This window comes from Camelus dromedarius, chromosome 25, assembly GCF_036321535.1.
Source record: "Camelus dromedarius isolate mCamDro1 chromosome 25, mCamDro1.pat, whole genome shotgun sequence".
NCBI classification, from domain to species: domain Eukaryota; kingdom Metazoa; phylum Chordata; class Mammalia; order Artiodactyla; family Camelidae; genus Camelus; species Camelus dromedarius.
The window spans coordinates 6,645,599-6,669,659 of NC_087460.1; the positions used below are offsets into that span (position 1 = coordinate 6,645,599).

The 24,061-nt window shown below is 34.6% G+C and overlaps 1 protein-coding gene across 3 annotated transcripts; it reads right to left on the reverse strand.

Annotated features, from left to right (window-relative positions):
* Positions 1–6,202: 6,202 nt before the first annotated feature.
* On the reverse strand, positions 6,203–18,741 carry LOC105094254 (killer cell lectin-like receptor subfamily I member 1). Of its 3 annotated transcripts, none has more exons than XM_064479040.1 (8): positions 17,149–18,741; positions 13,708–13,997; positions 10,771–10,863; positions 10,553–10,651; positions 8,943–9,094; positions 8,500–8,603; positions 7,859–7,953; positions 6,203–7,050 (listed from the first exon to the last, which is right to left on the reverse strand). In XM_064479040.1, the coding sequence occupies exons 2-8, from the start codon at positions 13,922–13,924 to the stop codon at positions 7,022–7,024; spliced, it is 789 nt and encodes a 262-aa protein (XP_064335110.1). In that variant the 5' UTR covers positions 13,925–13,997; positions 17,149–18,741; the 3' UTR covers positions 6,203–7,021. The 3 variants fall into 3 exon arrangements, with proteins under 3 accessions (XP_064335110.1, XP_064335112.1, XP_064335111.1); XM_064479042.1 differs by having other exon boundaries at positions 10,553–10,621; positions 17,149–18,736; XM_064479041.1 differs by lacking the exon at positions 17,149–18,741 and adding an exon at positions 16,362–16,541.
* Positions 18,742–24,061: the final 5,320 nt, after the last annotated feature.

Sequence of the window (24,061 nt, forward strand, 5' to 3'; positions counted from 1 at the left end):
ACATACCTTCTGTTGGCCAGAAAGTCGTGCATCCTTTAGTGGGGAGTTCAGGTTACTTTCATAAAAGAGGTCTGCTATAGCTGGGTAATAAAAGGAGAAATTTAAAAACATAAATCTAGGACAAGAATAAGCAATGTCTGTGACCTTCACAGACTGCCTTGTGATGGCTAAGAGTGAAGCAAGAGTGGAAAAAGTAGATTTCTCATCAATGTGTCACTTAAGGTTTGAACAGGAAATTCTAACACCTAGGCTATTTTAAAGTCAGTTTATCTCATCACACACCTCCAGAATATAGGAGACTCTGGGCTCCAACTGAAAGGACAAATGGACCGCTAAGTATGTCATTTAGATTTTCCATTCTCAAATGCCTCTGAGAAATTGTTTTCATATTCTACAAGATATGGAGAGACAGAGATTTAACCACTCAGGCAGTTAACTTGTTTCCATCTCAATAACAAACAATGCAGATTTAGAATATCTCATTTTACTTTTAAAACTAGGTTGCTAAATCTTGGCATTTCATACATCTTTTTCTTATATCCATATTATTTCATTTCTATTGTCATGGAAAAAGTTCTAAAAGTTATATTCCTTTTAAACATGTATTTAAGAATATTTGTCACTAATTATTCTTAGGAATTAATATATTCCCAACCATACTGTACCTGGCACAAAGTCCACCATTTTCAAAATACCATCTCTATTTGTCTGCCCTGCTTCTTACATTCAGTTTTATTCTTTTCAAAGAAATAATTTAATCTGCAGATTTCTTCTAATAAAAATGATATCTCTTGAAAAGAAAAAGCATAAACAATATTGAACTATATCACCATGACAAAGGTTGAAATATTAATAACTACTCACTATATCATTCATGAGTACGTCTTCCAATTATGTCTAGTTGTCAGGGGCCTGTTGGAAAGAGTAAGTTGGCACAGAAACACTGAGTGAACTGAAGTTGAATGGGGAGTCTCATAAAAAGAAGAGTTTGAGCTGGTTCTAAAGAGGCATCCACAAATGTTCAGGAACCATGGTTTTACAGGGTGAGGAATGCAGAATTTCTCAGGAATTGCAAACCTGTTACCTGTGGCCTGGGTCATTGCCAGCAAATAATCCACAGGTTTTCTGAATTCTCATAGCCTTTCTGGGCATGTGCATCTCATGGCCATCACCCTGGACTAAGAGAAAGAAGGTCTGATAGACCTAGGATGTGGCTTATGTGACCCAGAGTTCCTGGTGTCTCTGCACACCATAGCCTTTGTTGTTTTGCTGACCCTGTCCTAGGGTTCCAGGGAAAGAAGTGAGCAAATCAACATATGTATCCAGATCTTCTGGTTTGTGGGGCCTTTTGATTTTAAAATTTTGGAAACTATTTTTTCAAAATATAAATAAAATGTCAATTCATAAAAAGAAAAAACTATCAATGGAATTGCAGTTCACTGAAATGAGGAAGTAGGAACTATAAAGAGGACCAACCAAAATTAGACAACTCAATTGCCAAAAACCTAGCTAAAGGCAATGAATAGCAGACTAAATAATGCAGAAGAACAAATAAATGATCTGGAGGATAGAATAATGAAAATTACTCAATCAGAACAGCAGACAGAAAGACTAATAAAAAAAAACATATGAGCAACATATGGGATAATACAAAACACACCAACTTACACATAATAGAGGTTCCCAAAGGAGAAGAAAGAATTTTCTTTTCTTGAAAATAGAGAAGAAGCAAAAATCTTTAGGAGATGGTAAAACACAATAGGAAAGGCAAATATATGAAAAATAGAAGATCACTCAAATAAGCCAGTATATAGATTGAAAAACAATAAAAAAAATTTATAAAAGTGATTTTAACTACAATTAACAGCAAATGCATAAACAAGAAGGTGTAAAATAGGGTGTAAAATCATAAAATTTGGGGGAGGGGAGTAAAAAATGTAGGTCTTTTAGAATGTGTTTGAATTTATATGATTATCATAAGTAGGTATCGTTATGGGTTAACATACTTGAAAACTAGGGTAACCACAAATCCAAACATATCACAGATTCACAAAAATCAAAAAGAAAGAAACTCAAGCATAATACAACAAAAAAACCATCAAACCACAAAGGAAAAATTAAAAACAAGAAGAAGAAAATAGCAAAGAAGAACAAAATCAACTAGAAAACAAGGTTTAAAATGTCAATGATTATATACTTATCAATAATTAATTTAAATCTCAGTGGACTAAATGCTCTGATCAAAAGACACAGAGTGGCAGATTGGATAAACAAGAACGTACAATATGCTGCCTGCAACAGCCCCACTTTAGGGTCAAAGACACATAGATTGAAAGTGAGAAGATGGAGAAAGATATTTCATACAAATGGAAATGACAAGAAAGCAGGGGTAACAATACTCATATGAGACAAAATAGACTTTAAAACAAAGTCCATAAAGAAAGACAAAGAAGGATACTATATAATGATAAAGGGCTCAATACAAGAAGAGAATATACACTTGTTAAATTATATGCACCCAATACAGGATTACCTAAAATATATAAAACAATACTAATAGGCATAAAGGGAGAAATTAACAGGGATACAATAATAATAGAAGACTTTAACACCTCACTGACATCAGTGGACAGATCTTCCAGACAGAAAATCAATAAGATAACAGAGATCCATAATAATATGATAGACTCGTTGGACTCAACTGATATCTACAGGACACTACATTCTACATGCATAGAATACACATTTTTTAAAAGCACATAAGGAACATTCTCTAGGATAGACCACATACTAGGACACAAAACAAGCCTCAAATTTAAAAGGATAAAAATTATTTCAAGCATCTTTTCTGACCAAAACAGTATGTAACTAGAAATCAACCACAGAAAGAAAAATGAGAAAAAAAGTTCACATGGAGACTAAACAACATGCTACTAAAAAATCAATGGGTCAACAATGAAATCAAACAGGAAATCAGAAAATACCTCAAGACAAATGACAATGAAAAGACAACCTTATAAAATCTATGGGACACAGTAAAAGCAGTTCTGAGAGGGAAATTCTTAGTGATACAAGCCTTTCTCAAAAAAAAGGGAAAAATCTCAAGTAAACAAGCTAACCTACCTAAAAGAATTAGAAGAAAAACAAACAGGACCCAAAGTCAGCAGAAGGAAGGAAGTAATAAAGATCAGAAGGGAAACAAACAAAATAGAGATGAAAAATAGCAGATCAATGAAACCAAGAACTGGTTGTTTGAAACCATAAACAAAATCAAAAACCTCTGGCCAGGCTTACCAAGAAGAAAAGAATGAGAACCGAAATAAACAAAATATTTTGAATATTTGTAGTTCTTTTGATTACAGAGCAGATAAAATTATATGTGTATGTGAGTTGGCCCCTTTTATTTTCTGCTCTGTAAATTGTTCATTCTCTACCTAATTTTCTTCTATGGTTGTTTATTTTTTCCCACTTTTTTTTCAAAGAATATTGAAAAATTTGAGAACATGTTCACAATACTAATTAAAATGTCACATGAAATATGTGACACAAGGAGGGTTCAACATATGCAAATTAATTAATGTGATGAACCATTTGTTAGTGTAAAGAAATGCAACAGATTTCTGTATGTTAATCTTGTATCTGCTACCTTGTCAATTTATTTATCAGCTCTAGTAGTTTTTGTGCAGTCTTTAGATATAGTATTATGTCATCTGTATATAATGACAGTTTTACCTCTTTCCTTCCAATTTGGATCCTTTTTATTTCTTTTTCTTGTTTGATTTCTATGACTAAGACTTACAATACTATGCTGAATAGAATTGGTGAGAGTAGGCATTACAGATTTTAGTGGAAGGCTTTCCACTTTTCACCATCAAGTATTATGCTGGCTGTGGGTGTGTCATAAATAGTTTTTATTATGTTGAAACATGTTCTCCCTGTACTCACTTTGGTGAGAGTTTTTATGTAAATGGACGTTGAATTTTATCTGATGCTTTTTCTGCATCTATTGAGATGATCATTTGGTTTTTGGCCTTTCTTTTGTTGATGTCGTGTCTCACATTGATTGATTTGTATATGTTTAACCATCCTTGTGTCCCTGGGATGAATCTGAGTTGATTGTAGTGTATGACCTTTTTTTGTGTGTTGGATTTGGCTTACTAACATTTTGTTGAGAATTTTTGCATTTATATTCGTCAAAGATACTGGCCTGTAATTTTCTTTTTGGGGAGTGTCTTAGCCTGGTTTTGGTATCAGGGTGATGGTGGCTTCACAGAATGAGTCTGAGGGTGTTTCCTCCTCTTTAATTTTTTTGGAAGAGTCTGAGGATTGGTATAAGCTCTTTGTATGTTTGGTAGAATTCCCCAGTAAAGGCATCCAGTCCTGGACTTTTGTTTGCAGGGACTTTATTACAGATTCGATTTCACTTCTAGTGATTGGTCTGTTCAAATTATCTATTTCTTCTTGATTCAGTTTTGGTGGACTGTATTTTTCTAAAACTTCTCCATTTCTTCTAGGTTGTCCAATTTTTTAGTTGTGTTATAGTATTCTTTTATGGTTTTTGTATTTTTGTAGTATCAGTTGTAATTTCTCCTCTTTCATTTCTGAGCTTATTTGTGCCCTCTCTCTTTTCTTCTTGGTGAGCCTGGCCAGAGGTTTGCCAATTTTGTTTACTCTTTCAAAAACACAACTCTTGGTTGATTGATTTTTTTTCATTTTTTAATTTGTTTTGTTTATTTTCTCCCTGATGTTTATTATTTCTTCCCTTCTGTTGACTTTAGGTTTTGTTTGGTTTCTTTTTTAAGTTTTTAAGTGATAGACTGGGCTGTTTATTTGAGATTGTTCTTGTTTTTTGAGGAAGATCTGTAGTGATATGAATTTCCCTTCTGTTACTGCTTTTGCTGCATCCCATAGATTTTATGTGGCTGTGTTTTCATTGTCTTTTGTCTCAAGGTGTTTTTTAATTCCATCTTTGATATTGTCATTGATCCTTTTTTTTTTTTTTTTTTTTTTTTAGTAGCATGTTGTTTAGTCTCCATGGAATCATTAGTTTTCTCATTTGTTTTTCTGTGGTTGATGTCTAGTTTTATTCCCATTGTGGCCAGAAAAGATGCCTGAAATAATTTCTATCCTCTAAAATTTGTTGAGGCTTGTTTTGCATCTGAGTATGTGGCCTATCCTAGAGAATGTTCCATATGCACTTGAAAAGAATGTATATTCTGGGGGGGGGGGGGTGGATGTGATGTCATAAAAATATAAATTAAGTTTAGCTGTTCTATTGTGTCATTTAGGATCTTTGTTGCCTTATTGATTTTCTGTATGGAAGATCTGTACATTGAAATTAGTGGGGTGTGAAAATCTCCTACTATTATTATATTCCCATCAATTTCTCCCTTTCTACCTGTTAGTCTTTACTTATGTATTTAAGTGCTTTTATATATAATGCATATATGTAATATTCTCTTCTTGTAATGATCCTTTATCATTAAGTAGTGTCCTTTTTATCTTTCTTTATGGCTTTCACTTTAAAGTCCTTTTTGTCTGATATGAGTATTGCTATTCCACTTTCTTTTCATTTAAATTTTCATGTCATCAATTTGTCATTTCTTTTTCCATTCCCTCACTTTCAAACTATGTGGGTCTCTTGTAGGCACCATATTGTAGGCTCTTGTTTTATTATTCAGAGAAATTAGCTGATAGCTTCATGGGGTTTAACTTGTATATGACTCTGTTTTTCTCTTGCTGCCTTTAGAATTCTCTCTTTATCCCACTGATCATAGATCATCATAACAAATATAATAAAAATGAAAAAGTTTAAAATATTGCAAGAATTGCCAAAAACTGAGAGAGACATGAAGTGAGCAAATGCTGTTGGAAAAACAGTGCCAAGAGGCTTGCTCGATGCAATGTTGTGACAAAGCTTCAATTTGAAAAAAAAAAAAAAATGAAGTATCTGCAAAGTGCAATAGAGCAAAGCACAATAAAATGAGTTGTGCCTGTACAGTCATGTTTTCTAGTGTATAAACAAGCCTATCTAACAATATCTACTTGTATTTTGGACCTTGTAGATGATATATCATGGAAATTCTGGATTTTATTATATAATCAGTGTGTCAAAGATCATGGAATGACTTGTCAGACACAAGATTGGCTTACTTACTTGAAAGAATAGAAAAAATACTTTATAGAGAGGTGTGCCCAAGATACTAGCTCCAAATGGACAGCTGCTGTATTAAAATTCCACTTAGCATTTTCCTTGTAAGAAAATGGTGAAACAAGGACAATCCAGTGGTCAATACTCCACACCGTCCATCTGTTTTTCACTGTGACGAGTGGATTTCAAGTTGATCAGAGTCTTGGCAGAATGACACAAATTAATTAGAGTAAGAAAAGAATGTGAAGATATTTGCATACTGCCCCAATTAGCAATAGAGTGAATCTACTGCAAATGAAATTCTCAATAAACAAATGGACAAGATGATCATCTTGTGGCTTTTCTCTAGCCTTTTGAACCCCATTCCACTGGACAAGGAAGCAGAGACTTGCTATAGAGGGTAGAGTTACTGATAGCAGTTTTCATGGTAATATTAGGTTGTTGAGGATAAAGAGAGCTATGCTTGGAACACTGGTGATTCATTCGGGAGCTTTCCAGGATCCACGTCTTCAGTGATAATATTCAATGAGTAACACCTGTAATACTACGGAGATAGGGTTTTGGATACAGGGGCAATAAAGCTTTGGGTCATGTTACCAGTTAACAAACCCAAATAGCAAAAATAGACATGGAGTAAGTAATTAAGAAGGACATTATAATGATCAAGTTTGGCCTCATAATCAGCTACAGCTACACAGACAGCGACTCTGCATATCATCTCCTTCCTCCCTACCTTTCACAGTTCCCTTGTGTAAGGAGGACTGTTTGTATAAGGAGTATTACAAAGTTCCAAACGGGGGCTTACTCCATACTCCATGTAGGCTGAAGGATCTTTGTGCCTTTCCTTTGTTAGACATGAGACAATGTTTATCAGTGTGAAAGGCAACAATGCATGCTACCTGCGGGAATAAAAAAGTAAAACCTGTAGGTTATTCTTGATTTGTGATCCCTCCCACCCAATCTCTTTTTCATCTCTTCCTACTCTGCTCCCCAGGCTTCCCTCTTCTGCTGTCTACCCGGTGGATCGGTCAATGGGCAGCATACAAAAAAGGAAGGCAAGTGCCAGAGCATTTGCATATTCTCATAATGCAAAGCCACCTTAGTCCATTTCAGATTACCAACAAGAAGTCAATAAAGGCTGAGTTAGGAAGAAACGTGCAAAACTGGCTCAGAGCCACTGCTGGCTAGCTTCCATGCTCCACCTCCAAGCAGTGAAAATGGCTTCCCGCTGTTGCTAGTCTTTAGTTTCTTAATCATTCTTTTCTTGAATTTTATTTATTTCTTGTTTTTCTCTTAAACCTGTCCTCACCACTGTAAATCTCTTGAACCATCTGACAAAATGCTTGTTTCATGCCAGAATCCTAACTAATACAGAAAATCTTCTTATCTTTGTATCACTATGATTTTGCAAAATACTTTAGTTCATAAAAGATGTTTGCTAACTTTACTTAATGAATCAATATTAATATGAACTGTGATAGGGAGAAGAAAACTCCCAAGAAATTTGTGGGTGGTAAACTTTCCTCCCTCCCAATACAGTTTAAATTCAAAATTTAAAGTATTCTGAGATTAGTAAAAATAATAATAATAATAATTTGTAACACTTTTATAAAAGCAACAAATAAACAAAGTATTTTGTAAATTTTTATTAATTAGGAATCAATAAAAACATGTATTAATAAAACAGCTCCTATGTATTAAACTCACAGATATAACTCTTCTCAGATGAACAGTTATTACTAAAAACATAATTTCCTTCTGCATATGCACAACTATGGTTCTCCATTTTCAGAAATTTTAATCTGTAAGAAAAAAATTAAGAAACCAAGTGTGGTTCCAAATGTAGATTAACTCAACCTTAAAATTAGCAAGAACAAAAAAAATAAGAAATAACAACAACAACAACAACAAAAACTAGTCAAGACAAGAATAAAACACCGTGAAGATTGATCGTCTTTAATTATAAAACATTAAATTTAACAGAAAATATTGGACAGTACCTAATCCTATACTGTTTAAGCAGAATTATAAGTCCACTGACAAATGGTAAGAATATGATAGAAGATCATAGGTTTATAAAGTTGCCTAAAACTATGCACAAATTTCTCCTAAGAGTCCAGTAAAGTTAAAAATGTGAAGATCCTAATGGTGAGGTTATTTAGAAAGAGCTGGCATCGTTCTCTGTTATAGCCCACAGGCTGTTCCTCAAAAAACATAATGCTTTCTTTTTTCTTGGTTTCACTTCATGCGCCTCACACAAGTAAAACACACACACACACACACACACACACACACACACATTTCCTTATACACTCAGAAAAGTTTAGTTATCAAATCACTGTACTTACAGGCTTTCGACTACTTTGGTGCCATCTTCCCATAACCAGGACATACCGGTTTTATTGATTTTGAGACCTACCCATCCTCTCATTTGAAACATTGACAGAATTTCCTACTGGGAAAAATCATAAATTAGAACTGTGGGCCTATTATAATCCACTTCTTCCTGGCTCAAGGGTTACTGATAGCAGGTCTCCCAAGGACTTGCGTACATTCATTTAGTATTCATTAGATTTTTCTCAAGACATTGTCTCATTTGTTGATGTGGTTTTCTTCTAGCATTAAACGTTCAGATAGTGAAGGTTCTCTAATTTCTCCCTAAGAAAATTGAGTCAAAGTAAGGAAACATACACTTCTAAGAACCTTCAGATTTCCCAAATTACAGCGCTACCTCCCACTGCTTTCCAACCAAACATATAGTATAACACAAAAGCAGACGTGTCTGCCTTACCAGCTCTTCATCGGTATCTATCTTTAGAAGGTGGGCATTCAGCTCTGCACAGGCAGCATGGCTGTCTGCCCAGCTTTTGGGTGTATTGTAAAGATGATAAAAACTGTTTCCAAATCCAATCCAGTGGGTTGAACAAAGATCACAGGAACATTCTAGAAAATGTAAACAAATTTGTACTTTGTACCATGAATATCTATTATTAATTACTATATCTTTGAGTTTTTTATGCAGACTGATATTTGATATAAAGCAAAACTTCATGCACTTTTTAATAATACTTCTGGGCAATTTTTACACAAATCATAGTTAATAATACTTAATGTTTAGCTCATATTTTATATTTTTCTACTTAAAATTTAATATAAAATTTTGCTATAAGGAAAATCCATTTCAAATAAGATTATTATCATTTTTGACATGATTAAAATTATATTTGCATATTTAAAAGGCTAAAAAACAGATAATCTTATGAGCACAAAAAAAATTAATGAACTATTCCAACTTTGTCTAAAATTTTTATTATGATTTTAAACATACCAACCCAGATCACACAGGGAAAGTAACTTAAATTCCAAGTGTGTCTGCCTAAGATTTTACAGAAAGGTCTTTATACTCAGCTAGAACTTGAGCTAATAGAGAGATTATTTTCTTGATATCCTCCAGCTTTACACAAGAAACTAACTTTTAACTCTCTTGCTCAAGTTAAGCAAAGGCCTCATTCTCTGTTTCTCTTGCAGCTGTTCAGTCCAGACTATATTGTTATTAAGATTGAAAATAACCCCAAATAGTGGTCACTTCACAGTCAGGATACCACTCTGGTTTCAAGCTTTCTCTCCATTTTTGGCCCCTTATGACTTCCTCTGTTTTATTGGAAACCTAGATGTTAAACTAAAATTTTAATTAGAAAAAAAATTGTATCCTTCTAGACATTTGGAGCTGGGCAGAAGGAAAATGTAAACTGGCTTCATTAACACATAAAGAGAGATGCCTGAGCTGGGAGTACCATCCATTAGATAAAAATTAGAGCAGAAACTCTACCTTTTTCTCTGCCTCTCTCTCTCTCTCTCTCTATTTTAGTGCTCAATTAATGATGGAGATTCGTATAAATTTGCAATAAGTGAAAAAAAGAATTAAAAACAAACAATTTTCTATATTATGGCCGTTGCACCTGGATGTATAATAAAAATTAATGTAAAATTTATATGCTTGTAATTTCATAAATGCTAGAGGAATCACCCCAGCAGAGAAAGCTGAAGGGAAGGCATGGCTGATGAGACACAACTCCCTTGCTTGTCGCTTGTTTTCTCTATTCTTTTGACCCCCTTCACCTCTCTCTCTCGCTCCTTCCTCAATATAATTTACATTTTTCTCTTAATAATAATTAAAGCACAAGCCCTACTTATGTGCGTAAGACTTCAGGACTTTTCACATTCTCCTACATCATCTTTCTTATTTTTCCCAGTATGAGTATTTCCTTCATAAAACACTGAACATGCAATGACATGGCATTCGTCTTTCATGATTCACTCAGACTTTTTGGATGTCAGGAAAGCAAACACTTAGACCCAAAAATCAATGTTAGAAATGGCCTGAACAGAGTAAATACTCACCACCATTTGGAGAAGATAGAGTGGGAATAGGTGAGATTTTCCCATTTTCGTCTTCTCTGCGAAAAAATTCTACGGCAAAAATCATGGTAGTAATTAGTTCTGTTTAGGATAAAATAATTAAAACAATGTAAAAATTCAGTCTTGATAGCAAAACATTGAAATGTATTATGTTGCTGACATACTGATTGTAATAACAGATTATTTGCTTAATTACTTACTATTTGCAAGCAGGATCCCAAATGTCGCCATCAAGACCACACACAAGACCCCTAGACTCCCAGCTGTCACTTGCCATGCTCTAGATTGGTGGTCTAACATTAAAGAAAACAGAAATAATGATTAAGTGTTATCATTTCCCACAAGTCACCAAATATAAAATTTAAGACCATTACGTTTCACTCTTAGAGGGCAAACATTCATTTTCTAATTCTTGAATGTGTTTATCCTGAATAAAACTGTTTCTCAGCCACATCATTGAGAACCCTAGTTTACTGGTATCCAAATTCCCTTCCTATTAGATCCTTCTTGACCTCTCTTCTTTCTTATCCTGCTGAGGCCCAGGGTATGTCACCTGAACCAACGTCACCAGCATCTTTAAGCATCCTTTGCCTAGTATTCTACAAATTATCAACTCTGAGCAATCAGAAAATATTCTCACTGCTAGTAAACTTAGAAGTGAAATATACCTAGAGAAAATAGTATTATCATGCAAATAAAAATATTAATTCCTAAATTCCATGTGAACACTAACATTCATTTGTTAGCCAGTTAAACAAGCAATATATTAGTCAAGGGGGAAAGAACAAAATACATTTTTTCTTTTCGTTGATAGTAAAAAATAATTGTGATAAATTTTATAAAGAAATAGGAGAATGTTCATCAGGTTTTACCCTACACATGAGAATGGAACATGCTTCTATCCAAAAATGAGGTTGTACTGAAGGTTGGAGGAAAGTAAGAGTTAATAACGTCTTTCAGTAAAAGGGGCATTGGTGGGAGAATGTTTTCCTTTCAGAGAGGCAGCATCTCAAAATGCTCTTAGGTGTCAGGAAGCTTGGTGCATTCACGGAACTGAAATCACAGACTAGAACTCTAACTCCATAGAATTATAGAGCAAAGGAGGGAGTGGTTATAGAGAGAGCGCCTGTGGGACTATAGGGTTATTATTTTTTTAACTTTATGAACAAGCAGACATCTTTGTAAGAACTTGTTTTAAAAAATCATGATTATTTTGCTTGAAAGATAAAGAAAGAATCGAATGATGCCTAGAGTGAAAGATGAGATAATCTGGGGAGTCTGTTTCAGTAATCTTGGCAAAAACAGATGGACTGCAACCCTAGAGAGGAGAAGCAGGTTGGACTGAACACATTACACTTCATGATGACATGTATGTGTCCAAGAGGAGAGTGAGGAGTCAAACTTTCCTTCCAGGTTTAGAGATTAAGCAATGAGGGGGCTAAGTATGAACACGTCCACTCTTCTGAGTTTTGTCCAACTTCTGCCCAAAGTCCTTTTTTGATTATTAAAAAATTATCAAAATTTTTGGATATTATATCAATTATAATTGAATCTCTATGCTGTACAGCAGAAATTGACACAACATTGTAAATTGACTATACTTAAATAAAAAAACAAAACAAAACAAAACAAGCCTCTCTGAACATCTATCCAAACCCAAGAATTTTCTCTTATTTTACCAAGGAAGTTGAGGCCATGAATTTCCTTAACTTGCCCATCCCCACACCTGTGTGTGTATATATATAGTATATATATATATAGTATATATATATAGTCATATGTTCCTACCTTATTGTCCTTGTCTTCTTTTAGCTTCAGAGGATGAGCATTTCTCTATGGCTCAGGCAAAATCTTTCACGTGTCCTATTCCCTCCATGCCACCCAGTCTCCCCTAGAACATTTATTCACTAAGGGGAAGTTTCTGTTTTTTGCCAATTTCTTCATCATTTCTTTTTATAGACTTTGTCAGATTAGTCTGTACATGATCTCTCAAGATCTAATATAATTCTCTGTCTTTCTTGGTTCAAGTGTTTCACTTTTTATTGACATTTCTCTTACTTTTTCGGAGAAAACTGTAAACATGTTTTCTGGACTCATTTTATCCCCATTACTAAATTCCTTCCAATGCCCTAACTCCTAGTTGTAGTTCAGATGCTTTGCCCCATAATCAAGCAAAAACCCCAACTGCTAAACCCAAGGAAATCATTTCCACGTATAATTTATGAGACCACTGGTCTTAATTTGACATAGTTTATTTTCTCCTTCTCTCTGGACATGTATTCACACATACCTTCCTCAGTCTTCCTCTACTCAAGTCTCATATATGGCTTTTGTCTGTGATAGACTTTTCACCCACACGTCTCTATTTGCAATCTTACCTACTCACTTAAGTCTTTCCACCCTTTTCCATCCTCTCCCTGGAGACCAGCCTTTTAAATCTAATTTCATTATGGACATTGTCCTCAGAACTAATCAAGGGACAATTCAAATGCCATGTATGATCTGACTTTTACAGGATTAAATGTGACGCTTCTTAATGGTAGATACGATGATTAATTACTCAGCCACTTAAGCTAAGAGCCTTATTATCATATTCTACTCATTTCTCAGCTTTACCTCCAATATCCAATTAATCATGAAGTCTTTTAAGCTTTACCTCCAAATTATTCTTTTTTTCCCCCATCATCTGTCTTTCCAAGAAATTCTGTTAGTTTTTTGAAGCTAGGTGGTAATTGCTTCTTCATTTTTGTAGATACTATCTCCAGAGCAGGCCCACAGTACAAATTCAAAAAAATATCTGTGGGATTGAGTTAGACTGAACTGAATTGAAGACTAACATCAATAATTATTTTTTTAACAATTTTAAAATAACACACAAAAGAAGAAACAGAATTTATGTAATAGTTCCTACAAGTATGCAATGCTGTTGGAATTTGGATCAATGCTATTTTAGAGGAAATGAACATAGTAAAGGATTATGTAAGAGACAAACTATTTCCCAATAATATTCTAAAATAATTAAATGGGGTCTGAAGACAGATAACGAGCGCCATTTGGCAGTTTTACAATGATTTTGAGAGAAATAATCTTCTAAACTCAAGAATCAAGATCTAGCAAAAATATATATAATACTGTACCTTTTCTTTTTTTCCTAAACAACCTTTCTCTGTGCTGATGGTGAGAAGATCTGGGAAATTTCAGTTCCATGTAGTTTACTTGCTGTTCACCCGATATTACATTGCTCTGGTTTGTCTCAGGTGTTTTTCGCTTCTGTGGAGATCTGGAAAATTTCGGTTCTGTGTAGATGACCTCTTGTTTGTTTGCAGTACCTTTGTTTTGCTTATTCTTTAGCATTTTTCCTGAAAAGACTTGGATTGCTTCAGCTCAACCTTGATATCTTTCCGTGTTTCTGTGTAATATCAATGTACTAGAAATGTGAAAAAGAGTTAAGGGATCATTGCATCAGATCAATGAATAACACATCCATTTTAATGTACAAGTAAACATTTAGGTACAATAGTAAAAGGGTAAAAAAGGGAGGAAATGAAAGACTGAATCTCTCTCCCAAAGTTGCAGTCCTTATTCAGAAGAAGAATTTTATTCTCCTTTAGTAAGATTATATATTTCATTCTCTCTCTGAATCAGTTTTTGAAAGGAGTAGATTAAGAACTATATCCTTTTTTCCTTCTTAGCATTCTCTGTATGGTGAATAATGTCGACAATGTGTAGACTATGGTTAAAGCATAACTACAATAGCAAAGAATTTTTTTTTACAAAAGCAAAGAATTAAGTATTTAAATTTGACATTAAAATTTTTATTTCAGATCAGGTTGACATAAAGTTTATTGTATCACTGAAATAATCCATTATTCTGTAGATTCTTTAGTAATAGTGGAAAAACTCATCTCTCTCAGGAACTGGGTAAATTCTACATTTGTAAAATAACCATGTATCTTTCAATCTGTCAGTCTACCATCCTTCTTCTACTCAAGCAGATCACATTTGCTTACATGCACAAACTCACACATGCAGAGGTAAACACACAGACACCTAAATTAATGACAATGCCAATGAACCACCAAAAATGAACAAAAGAAATAAAAAGGTATAAAATTCAAAACATTTATCAAATCTTCAATGTCATTAATAAGGACATGAAAATTAAAAGACAAAAACTTCTACCTGTGAGAACACTAGATGACAACTGACACTTTTTGAACTGGCAAATGACTGTGAATACAAATTATCAACATTTATTAAAATGCAAAATATGCAGGAGTTTTGCCATCAATTCTATTTTAAGCAATTTATCTTTCAAAATATTTTTAAAATATTCAAATTTATGCAGCACTGGTTTTTTATTTTTATTTGCGGAGTTAAATTAGAAAAACAAAAAACAAGGAATAAGTTATCAACAGAAGTGTTTACAGTTAAGGGAGTTGTTAAATAAAGTAGGATACATCAGTACCCTAGTACATCATTAACTGTTTAATGTAACAAATAATATTGATACATAAAGCAAAATAATAGATTTGTAATATGGTATAATTTCAGTGGTTCCTCGTAGGTGCAGATTTGGCAGGTTTATATTGCTTCCTATTTTTATCGAAAGTTAAAGACCATGTGTGAAAAGCTACCTTAATTGTGAAATTTTGAGTATTTAAAAATATTGAATAACAAATACTTTTTATACATTGGAACTTTTCTATGTCTATAATTACTTCCTGAAAGTAAATGTCCAAAAAACTGGGATAAAATTATCTTCAAATTAAGAAGTTTTTATATGTCCTCAAATTGTTTTCTGAAGGTTTTGACCTATTCATTTATTCACCAGCAAAAATATTTAATTTAAGTGTATATCGGTACCATAAGAATGTTGCTGTTTAAATATTTGGCACAATTGAACTATTCTTTGTACCCGAGGAGGAAGAAAAATGGCTGTTGTTTTTGAGAATAAATAGTTGAATAAGTATGTTCTAAGAAAAGTTTGAGAGTGGTGGAATCTGATGGAATATTAGTTCAAACTGAAGCATTACATAGACTTAGATCACCAATTTCATAACATATACTTGAACAAATGTCAAATAATCCAAAATGTTAATTGTAAGCCATGAGAAAACAAAATTAATAAAAGATGAAGAGAAAGTATAAGTAAATAATTATAACTTTCTCATCACACACAGACAAGGGAGAGAGGTTGAACTATAGAAATATCATTTTTATTGCTAATGTAAAGATTTTTTATCACAATCATATTAAAAGACTTTTATTTTGTCACTAACCAAAGAAATACAAACTAACGTATTAATGATATACATTTTCACCTGTAGAATCAGTAAACATTGACAAGCCAAATGCAACCACGCTGAGTTGGACGATGTGCAGGGAAATAGGCATTCATTTACTTGTAAGTACTTCTAGTTAATCTAAACCTTTCCCTTCAGGAAAGTAATTTGTCAGAATGCATCAGAATTAAATAATGAACACATCTACGGGTCCAACATTTCAAAATGATGAAAAAATGATAGATTATTTAATAAAAAGAGGCTACATAGTTGGAAAAATAAAACAACAGGAAACTTCTGAGACAAAGGAAAAACAAAAGGAATAGATGGGTTCACACTTCATGCCATTGCTTACAAAATGAGCATGTACCAGAATTATACAAAAATTATTTTTCCTAAACTATCATTCAATACATTGTGAATTGATAGTTGAAATTAACTTTTTAAAAAGCACATAATTTTTAACTTCTTGGGAGAAGGAAATAAATAGAAGCAAGCATACTCACCGACACGAAGAATAAAAATAAACTTGGTGGGAAAATCATAGCTATGAAACAATATAAAATTGCTGTAGGCTGGGATTGAAGTCATAGAATATATAATCTGGTATATAAACCATCAGAGAAGATTCTAGGTTGAAAAATACTCTAATACTTTAATGACTTATAATCTTTTGTTATTCAAAGCATGTGTGAAAAACTACAAAGGAAGTTTTCATGTGACTGCTAATTTGTAGGTTACCTCCCCCACAAAATACCCACTAGGAAGTGAAAACGTTGCTTTACTATGCCATGAACTTTGGTATTTTGAAAACCATTTCATAAATTACAGACTTCTCAATTTTAAAATGTATGAGAAAAATACTAAATTTAATGACTGCTTGATAAGAATATCCCTGTATCAAGTCTGAGGACTTAAAGGGAAAGAAAAACGAACCAGATTTCATATTTATTACAGGTTTCACGGGACAAGAACACCATGGGATACAGAGAAAAGTATACAGATTTGTCAGAATAAAATTTACATTTTTGGAAAAAAATTACATTTTTGACTTTACTGGTTAAATTATAGTAGCTAAGTAGTTGGTAACTACTCAGTGGTAGCTGACATTACCACCCATAGCATGGAGTTTACACTTTGTTTACTGTAGCATGTAGCATGGTATCACACATTCCAGTGCATTATAATAAATAGGGGCACAATTTGAACGACTTCAGGGGTCACCAGCTTGTGGGTGAAAAAGAAAATATCTTACAATAAATTTTCAAATTTGTCTCTGTTGTTAGTTTGTACCTGATAACTGAGAATCATGGTACTTCTATCATCTTCCTCAAGCCTCTCCCGCGTGTTTGAGTCTCACTAAAGTTCATTTTCCCTCTTCTCATTGTCGCTGATGTCCTCCCAGGTACCTCATAATTCGCAGCGATGAACCACAGCCCTCCGATCCATCAGCGTCCACATGCACCATCCTCTTACATGCTGGCCACTTGATTTCTCTGCCTCGCCATCTCTAAGTGACTGTTGCACTCTGCCTCAGCCAACCCCTCCCATCGGAACACTTTTGTCCTTGTCATACCTTAAATGTTTCATCTGAAAATGTCTTGTTAGAGGGGAGGATATAGCTCAGTGGTAAACTGCGTGCTTAGCATGCACGAGGTTCTGGGTTCAACCTCAGTACCTCCATTAAATCAATCAATCAATCAATCAAATTACTTCCCCCTACAAGGCACTCGCCCCAGAAAATGTCTTAGTAAGACTTCCTGACCTCTACAAACACCCTTACATTTCTAGTTTGCTCGTTTGTCTTCTTCCAACATGAAAATGCTTTTATCTTATCGGTATCCCCAGTCCTGTCTTCAATCTAACCTATCAAACTGCGTCTTCCTTCACTTTTCTTCATGCCCACCTTGATTCCGTAATGTTTCACTTCTGCCAAAACACTAACTCCCTTGAAATTTTTTTTTTGTCTCACTTGTTCAACAAAATCATTTTCCTGTGTTTGGTATTAATTACCTGTTTCTCCCTGTCAATATCTGAGAAGCCAAGTGTGTTTACAACAGGTCAGATTTGCTGGATTATAAATTCATTATCTCTAATCTGAAAATGCTTTAATGCAGCTAGGAGTCCTGGTACTCGTTTCAGAGCACTCCTCTTTCACATTCGCTGAAACTAATTTTCTCACTCTTTCTCCATACTTAGCAAATCTCTGACTCTTCCACATCCCCTCTTCTTCTCAGAAGATGACCTACATTACAGGAAAATAAAAGCTGCCAGATTATCAGACTGATCATCTCTCAGCTTTCTCCCTATATATGCAAGCCTCTTATCTGCTCACATGTTCAGCGGAGGTGCTTTTCTTCCTCTTCAATAAGGCCAAGTACAACTCTATTTGAAGCTACCCACTCCTGCCGCCCAAGAACCGGATACTATTCAACCCGTCTCTTTCCTTCTGAATATTCAGTGTTCTTTCCAGAGTATCCTTCCCACCAGCTCTCAAGGCCTGATGAATGAATGAACTTCAGGAGAAGAAACAGGAGAGAGGGGAGGGAAAGTCGAGGACAATCCTGGCACTTACTTGGGAACTGAGTTGGCACTGGAGGTAGAGAGTAGTTAACAGGTGGACATGTTTAGTCTGAGGTGCCCATCCTGAGAGTTTGGGAATTCATCCTCCTCAAACATGGAGTTTAAAATACTGAAGAACAGACTTCACACGACTAGAGCAGGCCCACCCTGCCATGTAGAAAACAAGTAAGTGGGGGCAGCCTCTGACAAAAGCTTTGATTTTGTTCTTGAATCTCTAGATAAAGATTTGAAAATCTTTTTGACTCCAGGTTGGCATCTTTTCTGTTCAGAAGATCTGCTTTTGAAAATGGAAGACAAACCTGTGTTTCTTCTTGTTTCCTGAGTCTGCCTCGAAACAAAATAAAGGCTCTAAGTTAGAATCTTTGCTAAATACATTAGTATAAATTAAGCTAATTAAATATATCAGTGCTCACACTATTTTCATATACAATTGGCCCTCTGCATCTGCAGGTTCCACATCCATAAGTTCAACCAGACACAGATAGAAAATATTTGAGAAAAAAATTCCAGAAGGTTCCAATAAGCAAAACTTGAATATGCTGCAGTGCACACTGGCAAATATTTACACAACGTGTACATTGTATTTTAAGCTATTTGCATAGCATTTATAGTGTATCAGGTATCAGAAGTAATCTAGAGATGATTTAAAGCATAGGGGGGATGTGCATAGATTATATGCAAATATGATATCATTTTATATAAGGGAGTTGTGCATCCACAGATTTTGGCATCCATGGGGGGTCCTAGAACCAATCCCCCATGGATACTGAGGGACAACTGTGTACCCTAATTTAAATCTTGCTAAAATCCCTGAAATATTTCTTGGAAAAAAAAAACCAGCAAACAGAAAATTCCAGCAAAAGCTACTTGAAATCTGTGCATTTAGATTAATATAATATGTATTTTTAGTTCTACAAATTCTGTCCTGTAACAAAATATATTCCAATAGTTAAGATTTTCTTTTTCAAATAAACATCACCAAGTAAATGTATTTCTCAGTAATAAGTCTACATCCTATTGACATCAATACAGCTCAAACTGGACCTATTTCAAGGAATTAAATCTCCCAATTACTAGATTCTAATGTAATAATTCAAAGGTATGCAAAAATCTACTCATTTATGAGCGACTAGGATGTTTTGCAATTTTATTCTCAACTTATAATGGCATATTCTATTCTTCTATATTTTTGCACTTTTTTTCATTAGTCCTTTAAAATTCTAGACTTTCCCCAGACTTCCCAAGTTCACATGCACCTAAGAATTGAAATATCAATCTTCACAATCTTGGGTCACAGGATTTTTCTAGAATTTAGCTAGATTTTTAAACTACATATTTTTTTTTTAACAACTTTGCCAGCCAGAATTTTCAGGAATTTAGACTTCTATTTTTTCTTTCTTTCTCAAAGAATCTGTAGTTCATTTTGTAACACTCACTTATGTTAAGCTAAAGGAATTTTGACAAATCTACTTCCCAAAAACAGAAAGCAAAACAATAGAGCTAAACATTAAACATAGAATTAAATACAAATATTCAGTAAAGTAGCATATATATGTGTATATATTAATCTCCCATAAACTGTATCCTTATGTATAGAAATTTCAAGTTTATAAAGTATGCTTCTTTGGTTCCTTAATTGAAATGTTAATTTAGACAAGTTATTTTTAAAACACATCACCTTCAACCAGAAAAAACAAAAGGGAGGAGGGGGATAACCATAATGTGAGTACCTGTTGACCTTGCATGTTTAATTAAACAATCAAATAGTTTTTAAGAAAACATTATTCCTCAGTGGAATAAGATATTCAATATTTGCAAGATTTGTAAACTCACTTTTAATCATTAACTCACAGTCACAGATTCAAAATTTTAACTGGCATATCCATTTCATCACACCACATTTTACATTTGTCTTACTGTCCTTGTAAGTATAATCAATGGAAATGCATTAATTCGTGGATATTAATGTTATTTCTGATAAAAAGTGGATTGAATTTTGACAGACCATACCAACATAATCCTTAAACTTTAGATTTCCCTGCACAAATGTATAAATGGATAGATTTTGCATGCTGTTACATATGAAAGGGTAGTCTTCTTTTTAACCGTATTTGTGAATATCTTTATTTGGGAGGGGCTAATTAGGTTTGTTTGGTTTTGTTTGTTTAAATGAAGGTACTGGGAGAGGAGCGCAGGAACTCCTGCGTGCTGAGCACGTACTTTACCTCTGAGCCCTACCCTCGCCCGCTGTGAACATCTTTAAATCAATCTCGCTTTCTCTGCTAGGCTCTTATGCACTCTCTTCCCCTGAAAAGCTCCTCATCTCACCTTCTTTGTATTATTTCTGTTCTCAAGAAATATGTTAAGAGCAAAAAGGCCATAGTTTCATCCAAATGGTGGCGAACACCTGCAACCCTGTTGACGTCAGGGGCGGAGCCGCACGTCCATCCCCACCGCGGGCGTGGCAGCGCGGGCGCCGGCTGGGCCTCCCCGGCGTGCGCGGACCCCTGCAGCACCCCCGCCGCACTCCCGAAGCCGCTCGCACACGCACAGCCGTTCTTCTGTTTCCTCTTCCGAGATACAAATACTCGGTTTTTATACGCTTTCAATTTTATTGGTCATATTTCACTGCTAAGTGCTTCCTGAGCATAGAAGTCACACCTCCTCTTTTTTTCAATTCTTCATAGCACCTGAAAGCCTAGAAATATTTTAGCTTTTGAAAACAGAAAGCAAAAGAGAAAAACCAATGAAACCAAAAGCTGATTTTTAAAAAAAATCAGTAAAATTTCTAAAATTCTAGTTGGGCTAACCAAGAAAAAGAGAAGACACAAATTACTAACATCAGAAATGGAAGAAACATCATTACAGATGGTGTGGAATCAGCATAAAGGTAGATAATCCATTACTGAAAGAGAATACAGAGTGCAAAAAAACAAAACAAAACAAAAAAAAACAAAAATCCTAGACTTATGGCCAACTATCTTTGGACAGAAGTTAGCTCTTTTTAATTTGGGTATGTAGCTATGTCTTCTCTTTCACTTCTGATTTTTTTTTCCCTTTGGCCAATCTGCCTACAGGTTTATTTATTTACTCATCTACATTAGCTTGCCAGCTACTATTTCCAGTTAAAATAACCATGTTTGTTTATACACTTTACAACCTCAGTGATTTTATCTCCTTACCAAAGCATTAAAACTAAATCTTGAACTACCTACCGAGTAGAAAAATAAAGACACCACTGTGACCCTATTGGTTTGGAAGTCTACTGACTAGAAGGGATGTTGAATGACTATTAGATCAACTCTCTCTCAAACTCATCTCATTCTCAAATTATTGCCCCAATCTCTCCTTTCAGAAGAACATCTTGAAAAAACAGTTATTTAGACTTCCCTTCTCCATTTTCTCACTGCCTACTTACTTTATAAGTCACTGCAATCAAACTTTTATTTCTCTACCACCCATTAAAACTGCTAAAATCGAGATCACAAGCAATATTCTTGTAGCTAAATTTAATGGACGTTCTTTAGCATTAACCGTATTTATCACTCCATCATTCTTGAAATATTTATTCCATTGGTCTCTAAGACAACATTTTTGCTCACTTTTCTTCTTTCACAGAGCAGTATAACCACACATCCTCCTGTGTCTCCACTAACCTATGTACGTAATTTCAGTATTGGTGCCGTTCAGATTTGGGGATCGATCTCCTTCTTCAGCCACTGTCTTACTCTACTAATCTTTACTAATGAAGGGAAATTGTAAGCTATATTTGGCTGACTTTGTTTTTTTTATATTATATTGTATATAAATTGTATTATACTTCCGCACCATGTCAGCAAAACAGTTACCAGGTAGCTTGCAAAATCAGATATCTAGGTGTAATCTTGACATCTTGTCATAAAGAAATGAAAGGGATATATTGTGATTATAGTGTCTTTCTTTTGGTTTCCAACTGATTGGTTGTTTTTTCCTCCTTCTTTCCAAATGTGCAAACGAACGAAATGAGGTCTATATGCTCACGACGTATTTGAAACTGCTCTCTCCTACTTTGTGCCATTTCTTGTTTTAGTAAATTGCTGCTGAGTGATTTTTGAAGGTGCTAAGGGGAATCGATTATGATTTTCTTTAATAAAAAGCTTAATATAACATTGGCTGGGACTAGAGAAAATAAATATGGAAGAGAGAATGTCTTTTGATTTAACGCTACTGATCTATAAATCAGTGTAAGTCCCTCACACTTTCTCAACTTTCCTTTTTCTGCCTTTTCCGTAGACGTTTCTGAAACAGTGAAACACCTTGGCAGGACACAGGGAAAACTGCCCTTACTTCCTATGCTGGTAATTGATTGTGTATTTATTTGCTTTCTCTTTAGTCCATAGACAGACTGAGAGGCACTGGGGTACAACGTAATTCTAAATATGCCAGAGGAAAGAACTTTACAAAAGTGCCTTTTTTCTCATTTGCTTCTATTTCATTTTAAAATATTTTTAATGTTCTCTTGATGGTAAAAAATAAAGTTTAATTGCTAAACTAATTTTATTGTGAGAATTTTTGTTCCAGCTACATTTGCTCTATGTTGATTAACATATGTCGCACTGACCGGTAGAAGTTTACAAAATAGAAAGATCTGGGCATTCTCTTCTCAATAAACCAGCTGGGTCCTGTTTTCAGAGCATATAATCAGCTGGAGAGTTCACAGATATATCAAAATTATTATATCTAAAATTTACCATTTTGAGCTTCCTCAAATCTTCCCTTTCTCTGTGTCCTCCCCTGAGTGGATCCGTCAGCCAGCTGGCTGTTCAACCATGTCACTGGACTGTGATTCTAAACACATGATTCAAATGGATGAAAAAAATCCCATTTCTTTCACCTCCTTTCATTCAGAAATTGAATGGTTACTGAGCATTCCTTTCTATGCAATGGGCAGTGTCTAGGCACCCTAGACTACACCTTGGTTCCTCCCAATTTAATTCATAACTATGTCTCTATTTGCTACCATGTACCCAAATTCCCCCTTTTTGATTACTATAATATGTTTTTTTTTTGCTAGTCTCACTGCCTTCAGCACTAAGGCCAGTACATTCACGGCCAATGGCACAGCCTCTGAAATCTTTGTACAACACAAATATGATTAAATTATTCTTCTGCTTAAAACACTTGGGTAGATTCCCACTCAGTAAAATTTAAACTCCTTACCATAACTAAACAGTATGCAGTCACGAATGGTTCTTAAATGTGTTTTAGTCTTTGCTTACCTGCTGTTCAGCTGAATTGGATTCAATTTCTTCCTTCTAGTCATTTATAGATGCTTTTCTCTCTACAGAAAGTCCTTATCCATGACATCGATTTCCACCTAATTCCAACTCAACCTTTCAGGTTCAAGTTCTTTATTCTCTTGTGAATGCTGTGCTGGGCTTGATTCCCCCTTTAGGACTACAGTACTAATTTCCACAAATGCCAAGAATGCTGACACATGACAGTTCTTCGGTCTCAGCCCAGAGACCCTGCCCTCAGTTAAAGACATCAGCTTCACCCAAGATCACTGCCCTTCCTATGGGCCACCTGCATCCCGTATCTGGGTGATACCAGAGGTATAAAGGCCCAGTCCTCACCCTCATGG

Excerpts from the sequence above, each read along its gene's own strand:
- LOC105094254 (XM_064479040.1), bottom strand. The coding sequence starts at position 13,924 with ATGCTAAAGAATAAGCAAAACAAAGGTACTGCAAACAAACAAGAGGTC. Across the intron at positions 10,864-13,707 it reads GTTTAGGAAAAAAAGAAAAG|ACCACCAATCTAGAGCATGG; the intron begins GTACAGTATTAT and ends CTTTAATGTTAG. Across the intron at positions 7,954-8,499 it reads ACCAAAGTAGTCGAAAGCCT|ATTAAAATTTCTGAAAATGG; the intron begins GTAAGTACAGTG and ends TTTTTCTTACAG.